This window comes from Empidonax traillii, unplaced genomic scaffold, assembly GCF_003031625.1.
Source record: "Empidonax traillii isolate 1590-97213 ecotype Southwest subspecies unplaced genomic scaffold, ASM303162v1 scaffold796:size359387, whole genome shotgun sequence".
In the NCBI taxonomy this organism is placed as follows: Eukaryota; Metazoa; Chordata; class Aves; order Passeriformes; family Tyrannidae; genus Empidonax; species Empidonax traillii.
The window spans coordinates 201453-211061 of NW_020955989.1; the positions used below are offsets into that span (position 1 = coordinate 201453).

At 37.4% G+C, this 9609-nt stretch overlaps 1 protein-coding gene across 3 annotated transcripts in view; it reads left to right on the forward strand.

The window, feature by feature from the left end:
* TMEM65 (transmembrane protein 65) overlaps nucleotides 1-8094 on the forward strand; it is a 28552-nt gene extending 20458 nt beyond the window's left edge. For all 3 annotated transcript variants that reach the window (XM_027901532.1, XM_027901533.1, XM_027901534.1), the window contains 6 exons: nucleotides 781-825; nucleotides 2905-2972; nucleotides 3723-3777; nucleotides 4980-5022; nucleotides 5679-5784; nucleotides 7355-8094. In XM_027901532.1, coding sequence (XP_027757333.1) covers nucleotides 781-825; nucleotides 2905-2972; nucleotides 3723-3777; nucleotides 4980-5022; nucleotides 5679-5784; nucleotides 7355-7447 — 410 coding nt within the window. In that variant the 3' untranslated portion in view covers nucleotides 7448-8094. The remainder of the gene's footprint in view (nucleotides 1-780; nucleotides 826-2904; nucleotides 2973-3722; nucleotides 3778-4979; nucleotides 5023-5678; nucleotides 5785-7354) is intronic.
* The last annotated feature ends 1515 nt before the right edge of the window (nucleotides 8095-9609 follow it).

A 9609-nucleotide genomic window follows, 5' to 3' on the forward strand; every position in this document is an offset into this window, starting at 1 on the left:
GGGGCAATGGTTTTTTCTGTTTTAAAAAGGGTGTTCTTGTGCTCAATACCTACATTTTAAAAAAAAACAACACAAACGAACCACAAAAAAACAACAGAAGCCTAAAACAGTAGCTAAGTTTCTTTCCCTTGGCCCTGTTGAATGAGTATCTTGTTGCTGCATTCTGCACAGCATCCCTAATAAAATGCATTGGTGTCCTGTAGAGTACTCTGTCAGGTTCAGGAGTCATGTGCTGGTCCCTGCAAGCTCTTCATGATTTGAGTCCAGGATACCTGAAACATGCACCAAGTAACCAAACTTGATCTGTAGTTACCAAAATCAGTGATCTCTATTTTTCTTTTATTCTTATACTAACTATTAAAAGATTTTTTACAGACTCTGTCTGGGGGAAAGAATTTTGTCTGCTGCATGTTTAGAGGACCTCTAAAAAATTAAAATACAGTTGTCTTTAGATGTCTTGATTTTTCTAATTTTAGTGTGTTTTTCTAATTTTCAGTGATAAAGATGGCTGTTGGGCTGCTTCTGAAGTATGCTGTTACTTTGCATAATCACTTATACTGGTTTAAGCTACAAATATTATAGTGAGACTTTGTGGCTTTTAATAACATGTTATCTTTCATAAAAATAATAAAAATGTAGGTGTGAAGCATTTTTCTTCACATTTGAAAACTGTTAAATAACATAACTGATTTTTTGCTGGCTAGTAATTTGGTAAAAACTTTATAATAAACTGAAGCTGTGATGAAAAGCTAACTTTCTCATTTATTTTGACTTCTCTAGAGAAGTTGGAGGTTGCACCACCATCTCCAGGACAACTGAGACATGGTAAAAGAAGAATGTTTGTTGAATGTAGTTCAGTAATTGTGCAATCTCTCTTTGAACTGGCTTCATCTTTCTCCTACAAGTGCTGGTCTGTCCTCATCCCTGTCGAATGGAGTAACAGAAAACCAAAACAAGCACCAACACTCACCCTGCTGCCTTTGTTTCATAATACCTCGGCTGGAGAATGTGCACCATTTAGTGAAAGTAGGACAGAAAGCACAAATGAGAGCAGGCTGCTCAAAGCCAGCAGCAAACATTGTTTTTCTAAGCCAAACAGTGTTGATGCTGCGGTACCTTGTGGGGTTTTTGTTTTAAGAGGACTGAGAAGTGGTATAAAATTGCAGAGAAATTAGAAATACACTGTGTATTCTTTATAATACTGTGGTGATTCAAATTCTGATTTAGTTTCCAAATCAGTGTATTTTTGCAGCTTTATATTCTCCAGTGACTAAATCTTAGTCAAACATTTTCATATTATAAGTATCTACACTTATTTTTCTTTTTTTTTTTTCCCTTTTGGTCCCTGGTGTTCTGTTTACTCCATGAATTCCAAAATTCTGCTCATTTCACTAAGAATTTGAGCTCCCTTTGTAGCTGCAGAGTTTTGTATACACACATTTTGAAAATATCGGGCATATCTGTGTGCTTTTTTATTGTTTATGTTTTTGGGGGTTTTGTATTGTGGTGATTCAGAACAAAAAATTGTAAAGTTTCACACGTTTTGTGCTTTAGTCCTTTACCTGTGCAGTTAAGAAGGTGTGTGTCTCCTTAGAAAGTAGTTACAGGTGTTCATTCATGTTCTTGTACCTAAACGTGAAAGATCTTGAGTGTGGCTTTGTTTTTTTGTGAGGTCACGAATTTGTGCTGTCTGTGAGAAAGAAACCTGAAAGCTTCTCTTGCCTGTTTCTTTTCATGTGACTGAGCTTCTCCTATGTTTACATCTCTACAAGTTTATAAAATGTGGGAATTATGGTACCATCTGAAGTAAAAAATAAAACCCCACCAACCAAATCCAATCTGAACAGCTGATGCATTTTAAATGATAAAAAAAAAAAAAAAGAAAATTTCCAACTTCCCAAGCTGTATTTTTGGTCACATAGTCTGTCCTCAGTGCTGTAGTTAGTCTTATGAAGTGAGCAGTTGAAACTTAGCTGGAGGCAACACTGTGCAAATTCAGTCCCACCTCCATCAGAAGCTCAGAAGCTAAAACCAGGGAGAAAATGAAACAGGACAAATAGGAATGATACAGCAGCACTGTGCTCATTCTTAGAAATTATTCAGACCAGTGTGTTCCAAGTTTCTGCACTAGAAAATATTTTCAAAAGTATTTAACAGGGGCTTCAGAAGTGAAAAGAAAAAAAATGCACGAAACTAAAGGTGGAAGTTGATTTCCTAAAAAGTGTATTAAGGAGCAGCTTCAAGTCTGACTTGCTCTGAGGATAGTGTACAAACAAAATTGAGATACACAAGTTTGGGTTGAAATAGTGAGATAAATAACACTGGATGACACTCTAGTGAAAGCCACCTTAGCATTTGCAGATTTAGCTGAAGGAGTTTTAAAAGAATTGTCTAGCTCCAGACAATACTCCTAAAATACGAATTTTTAGGAATACGTGAAGTTGGATCTCTTGCGCAGGAGTAGCAAGGGTCTTGCAGAGAGGGGGCCTTTATTTCATGCAAGAGAAGAATGCAGGGTGTCTGGTGAGACGGCTGGCAATCTTTAGTGATACTGCAACACCCGTTGGAAGGTCTGTAAATCTTACCCAAGTTTGTGTAGCTTTAAATATTTCTCTTACGCACGAGTAGGCATAAGTGGCTTCCATCTGAAATTGTACAAGTGTTGCAGAAGTTTTTTTAGCTTGTTCTTCACAAGCCCTTAGTAACACTTCTGAGTAGCAAAGGGTTTTACTGCACCTGCCAGCAACAAAAAGGTCCTTAGCAGAATGAGTAGGAAAGGAATTTTGTGTATGTTGTCTTTTTTTCTCTTAAAGGCAGTGTGAGACTGACGTTTCAGTTGTTCATGTGAATTAGTGAACTCTCTTATAAATATTTTATTTTCTCTTTGTTACTTATTTCTTTTAGTGTTCTTCCACAATGCATTACCTTTTGTAGGGTTTGGATTTTTGGATAACGCAATTATGATTGCTGCGGTAAGTTCATTATTTAATTCCTTGATCAAGTCAATGAGATTCATATTGTTCAAAAGAACAGAATAGATTAGACTATGAGGTCTAGTTTAGGAAGTCCTCCTGCTCAGGACTTTCTCAGGTTCTCTAGTCTAACCTCCTGCTCGAAGCAGAATCAGCTGGAAGGTCAGACCAAGTTGTTCGTGTTTTTGTGGGACTTGCAAAATCCAAGGACAGCCTGTCTGAGCAACCTGTTCCAATGCTCAGCTTCCTCACAGTGGAAAATGTTTTGCTATATCCAACTGGAGCATGTCTTGTTTAATTCATGCACGTTGTCTCTCATCTTTGGATCGTGTACTGCTGTTTCATAGTGCAGTTCACTGTGATTTTGTTTCTTCAACTGAACACGTAAGGAGCTGTGGTACTGTGTTTTATTTGTTTGCTCAGTATTTGTAGAAGTTTTCATTCAGAGCTATACATTCAGCTAAGAATTACAGTGAAGAAGATGGTATGCAGAGATAGGGGTTGAAGGTTTGTCCATTAAGTGCCTCTTATGAAATAGTATAAAATATTAAAAGAGTATCAGAAGTAGGCTCATTTTCCCGGGGGAAATATATATATATATATATCAGGAGGATAGGATTTGTTAGGAGTAATGTCCATTTATCCCTTCAGTTTTAACATAGACAAGCAGTAAGCAGTACTTCTGTCAGTTGTATCAATATAATTTAACCCCAAATCCCTCAAATAATGACAAAACTGTTTATTTTTCAGGGAACCCAAATAGAATTGTCAATTGGAGTTGTCTTAGGAATTTCAACTATGGCAGGCAAGTATTAAAAATGCAGCATGTTTAGACTAATATGGCACATTCCTGTATTTTAGGCTGAAAGTGGCACACAGGGCTGGAAATGGCTCTTCCTCAGTGTTGCAGCTGCCTTTCCTAATAAAGAAGCAACCTGTGGGTGAAACAAGGACATACTCCATTTGCAGAAATGGAATTTCAGTTCAAATAACTTTTGAAATGCGTCTCGTCAGTTCTTACCTAATAGTTCAAATCCTGTGTCACTTGGGAAAGCATATTTGCATTTCTGTAGTGGAACTGCTCTGAATTCCCCAGGGTCCAGTATTGATGTATGTCTGTATATGTACACTGCTGTTTGCCTGCGGTGGAGATCAGTGTTGGTGTCCTCTTGCTGTGTTGGCTGCAGTTCTTGGTGGCTCCTCTGCCTCCGTGCGATACGGGAAGGCCAGGGAGCCACCCTGCCCCTGCACTGGCCCAAAACTGATAAGCTCTGCTTGACAGCTTTGGTGTCTCTGCAACGTCTGAGGGTAAAAACCTGCTCGTGGGTCCACTAACTGCAGGGGCAGCATTGCTTGAAAGCACGTAGAGAGCTCAAATGGAAGTGTCTATAGCAGAGCAAGTTAATGGTTTGGAAATGGGCAGTGCTCTGTTGCAATGTGAGACAGTCACAGTCAAGCTTATCTCAGTAAGATCTGCTGTGAAATCATGGAGTTTGTGTGTAACTTTGTTCACTCGTGGACAGTATTCATTCCTAAACTGACACAGTTTGTGGGTATGTTGAAATGTTTATCAAAGCTACATAGCTGAATAACAGCTCCTTCTACTTCCAGTGCTCCTGTGCCTCTTCAGGCACTGGGAGGCTTTGCTTGGTGTCCAGCAGTAGCTGCATGGAGCTGGCAACCACACATGGCCATTCTTAACTCTGATCTGAAAAGTTATGATGTTGATTTCCAGATGTTAGTGTTGCCTTTTTATATTTGTCAAGTTTTCTTCTTATAAGTTGAGAAAAACAGATGCACTTCCTATTATTTTAGTCTCCTGCTGTTATTAAACTCTAATATGGTGAGAATAAAAACTCTAAAATAAAAGGACCCTAGTTGTGATCTCTCATCCTATATATACTGAGAATAGTGAGGGTCACTAGGAGGGGAGGGAGAGGAGCTGCTTGGTTTTGTTCACAACTAAAATAATCCTTTGCCTTTTTCTCTCCTTCTTCTTCCCTCCAGCTGCAGCTTTAGGAAACCTTGTTTCAGATTTAGCTGGACTGGGGTATGTATGCACTTGTATTAAGAGTATTAAGTGCATTCACTGAGATGCAATGTGGAAAAATACATTTTTTAGTGATATTATATTGCTGTACTTAATATACGTCCTCAGACTGTTATGGCCAGATATGAAGACATTTCCTTCTCCTCAGATAAAAAAGTTATATATCTGAAATATCTTCAGATCTAGACATACCTATTTCTGATATAAACAGATACAGTGACTTTTTTTTAGTTTTTAAAGGAAATTTCTGTGTAATTGCTGAAAGTAAAACTGTTTGTTATGCCTGTTTTTCACACTTTCCCTCTAATGCTTTGTTTTCTGCAGATAACAAGGCTTATTACTAACTAGTCTGTGCGTGACCTTTCCTCCAATAAAGATTACTTACAAACTCTACAAAAATGCAGTAGCATTCACACTAGTTTTGTTGTACATAAAGTTTTTAGGGAAATGTTTCCTATTAAATCAGTGAGATAATTAATGTATGTTGCAAAATGTGGCCTTTAGCAGTCTGAACTCTTTCCCATAATAATCTGTCAATGTCTTCATCAGTATGATTAAGGAAAACCTGTAGACTTTAAATTCAAATATTTGAAAATCCTCACTAGGAGACATTATCAGATCCAAAATTGTTTTTTCTCATTTTCTTACTGTTGCAGTCTTGCAGGTTACGTAGAAGCTTTAGCCTCACGACTGGGTCTGTCGATCCCTGACCTGACACCCAAACAAGCTGACATGTGGCAAACGCGTCTCAGTGCACATTTGGTGAGTATCCTGTAGGTGGGCACTGCTGGCTTGGAGCTTTTTCTGCTTAAACTAGTAAGTGATAAATTGGTTTTGTCACTTTTTCCATTAAATACTTATTGACTGCCAGCATTGTACTTACATTTCCTGTAAGGTTGAGTTGTGAGCCCATATCAGGGAGCATCACGAGACTGAATTGTTTTGGGCTTGCATGTTTTTTTGTATGCAGTGAGCCACAAGTGGCTTGTGACTTGGATAATCTCTGCAATGACTTCATGTATGCTGTGCAGATACCTGGGTTCAGCTCTGGCCATGGTGATAATTTACTTGAGAGTTATGACCCCTTAGTAGTTTACTCCTACGCATTTTTTGTAAAGTGCTTGCTATTCGTATACCTGTACTGGTATGTATGAATTTCTAGTATTCTATAATTAGCTTGGATATGAAATTAGCCTTCCCCTGGGTAAGCTTTTAGCATTTCAGTAATATTTACTGCCTGTGTTTACAGTTGCAGGACAATCATCGTGCAGATTAATTTTCAGGGTGGATACTTAATTAACGTTTAAACATTTGAAGTGGTCAAATGTTTCAGCAACATTAATTTATTTTGATTATAGAAACAGATTATCAGAAACTGAGTAAAAATAACAGATATTTCTTTTGCTTTGCCAAAATGAGCCTTTACTGAGAAAATAGTCATGCAGATTTAAGGGAAGAAAAATAGCATTTGCTGAGGAAAAGTTAGGGGGGCAATAAAGTCAGGTTTTAGCAGTGATAGATCAAAGCACTGAGCAGCAAAGGGTTGGAATATTGTCAAGGGGCTGCCTGGTAGTGTCCCCAGTGTAACAGTTTTCTCAGTGGAAGCTGAGTTTGTGGCAAACCCCGTCATTGCACTGCAGTTTGTTCACAGCACTTCTCTGGAAAACTGTTCTGAGTACCTTTGCCTGTATGGTAGCATTTTTTTTTTTTTTTTCATTTTTTTACCTGCTGTCTCAATTTTCTAAACACTATCCACCTGCTGCTCGTGATGTGCTTTGGATGTTGCTTGTCTTACTTTATTTCCTCTCCTCTTGACTTATACATCCAGGTCAACTGTGAAATGTTTTCCATTTTTTATTGGTTTTGTATTTGCTTTGTGCCTTTGCAAGCCATGATGTTGGCAAGGTACTCCTTGTTCCTGACTTCGATAATTTGCATTTCCAGATACAAGCAGATACATTTACAATTGCACCTATAGTGTGTGCAGGTGTTGTTGGTTTGGTTTGGTTTGGTTTGGTTTTTTTCTTTCCCTGTCTGCCTGACCATCCTCCTAATCCTTTGAATCTCTGTCTCCTCCATTATGACTTGTGCAGCTCTTCATGAGCGTTCCCCTCCTTTCTTCAGAATTGTCTTTTATCACAGCAAACACTGTTTCTAACATTGTCATATCTGTCTCTCTGTCATGGATTGTGTTTCCAGTCTGCATGCTAAGAAAAATGTGACTCACAACTGAAAACTAGAACAAGGGGTGTGTTTTTCTGGTTGTGTTGGTACACAGCAAATGAGTAGCAACTGATCAGTGAGAAACTTCATTTTTTCCCCCTTTCTCTAGGGTAAAGCTATTGGAGTGACCATTGGCTGCATATTAGGAATGTTTCCTTTGTTGTTCTTTGGCGAGGAGGAAGAAAAACTGGAAGAAAAATAATGACCTTTTTACAAGACATATACAAATGTAAACTACTGTACCTCAATTATTCAATTATGCTGTCAATATTTAGGAATTAACAGACAGTAAAAAATGTATAGACTTGGGAACAAAACCTTCAGCATGTCGTTTTATGGAAACACTAATTTATTGTGGCTTTGTTGTGTTCAGTACTTCTTTTTATATCATCTAACTTTTTATTTAATTGTAAATTTTTGCAGTGTTTTCACTTATGGCAAGATGTTTACCACTTTCCCCTTAGATCTTATTCTTTAATGGATTATTACTTCAGTAATAATCCACCATGGATGACAGTACCACTCTTGAGTTGCATATTGGTTGCTTAACAGTTGTAATTGCATGACAGAAATATCACTGGTGTTCATCAGGTCCTTCAATGCAGATTATTATGGAGGTCATTGATGAGTAATTTGAAGTCCCTTATTTTGCAAGATGACTGGTTGCCCCTCACTAGCCATCATTTTGCACTGCCTTTAGATTAGTTATTTCAGTGATCTTTGACAGTATAGTTTGCATTTTTTTTCCCCAATTCTGACTAAGTGTCTCTGAATTGTCTTCTGAGATGATCATGTTGATGCTTTGACAAGGTAAGTGTTTCCAGTATAGGGTCTCTACCAAGTCCATTTTGAAAGTGGTGTTTTAACACCTTCTGTACTTCCATCTTCATGCCTCTTTTTTTCCTTTGTAAGCAATATTTTGAGAATTGAGTTGAGATGTCCTTAAATTTGTATTCTTGTGTTTTGAGTGTGGTATTAAGGAATTCAGACCAACTGTTTCAAAACCACAAACAACTTTTTTAATTGTTCTGCTTAAAATAAGGTATGAATAGTTGAATGGGTAGATGAGGCCAGGGGACAGTTCAGGGCATGAACGAGTGCTGGCATTGCAAGTTTATAATGGGTGGTTCAGTTGAAATGATAAATGTACCATCAGTCTGGATTAGAGGACCTGATTTGCTGATGTTAACTTTGTATTTAAGATTAAGCCTTTGCTACTTTTTATTTTTTGGTGTGAGACAATTAGTAAAAAGAAACCAAACAACAAAAAAAGGAGACTTGAGGCCTTTTTACTTTTTTGCCTTTTATTTTTGCAGTCTTGCATGGTGTATTATAGATCTGACAGTGCAGTCTCATGTAACTGTGGTTTTTTATATGGACATGAATAAAATGATGACACCTATCCAATACTCATAATATTTCAGGATCTGATTTGCCGATAGCATAATGCTGAATTGATAATTTTCCCTTAGAGGAGAAGGTTTCTTATCTATTCAAATACCATTTGGAAAAGACACTAAAAAGAGGCACAGCCAGGACACTTTGAAAATTTTACTACTGGAATTGTTAACACTTCTGAAATGTGTAAAGAAATATTTAACAAAAAATTAAGTCCCCTGATGACTTTTATATGCTATAGGAAAGTCTTATTGTAGAATGTATGTTTTACAGAAGCTCACTGCTTATCTCATTATCATAAATCTGACTTCTCTGTTCTTATTTCTAGAAGCCCTTAACAGCAGTACTGAAACTTTGACTTACAATGAAGGTGACACTATCGTCTCTGTTTCTTGAAAAGCAGACTTTGAAAAGTGGGAGTGAGTTGTTCAAGTATCATGTGCTGTACTTTGTCCATTACACCATGATAATCTGGACCAAACTTTAAAGCTGAACGAAAACTCAGCCAGGCATCAAACACAAAAGCAGAGTGGCTTGCCCTTTCAAAGTTGGAAGCTTTATTAAAATAAAATAAAACAGCAAACAAATAACCACAAAAAGCCCTCTAGCTACAAAAAAACCCCTCTAACCACAAAAACCAATCCAGATAAGCAATTATGCACTCTTACCCCAACAGGTTTATAGTAGTTAAATGATGAGGGTTTTTTTTTAACTCATCCACACATTTGTCTTGCCTTAAACCCTTAATTTTTCTGCCTCTGCATATACTTTAGTTTCTATACAAAGCTCTATGTATTTCCCACATGCATTTTTCTTAAATTGATGTACAAATCAAAGAAATTTTGCATAGTTTTTACAGTAATTCCAGCATAACTGTTTCCTGTTATGATACCGGCATCTTGATTGGAATCTTTCAGCAGTGGCCAAACCTCTGCTCTTTGGTGTTGTACCATTGGAACGCTGTTT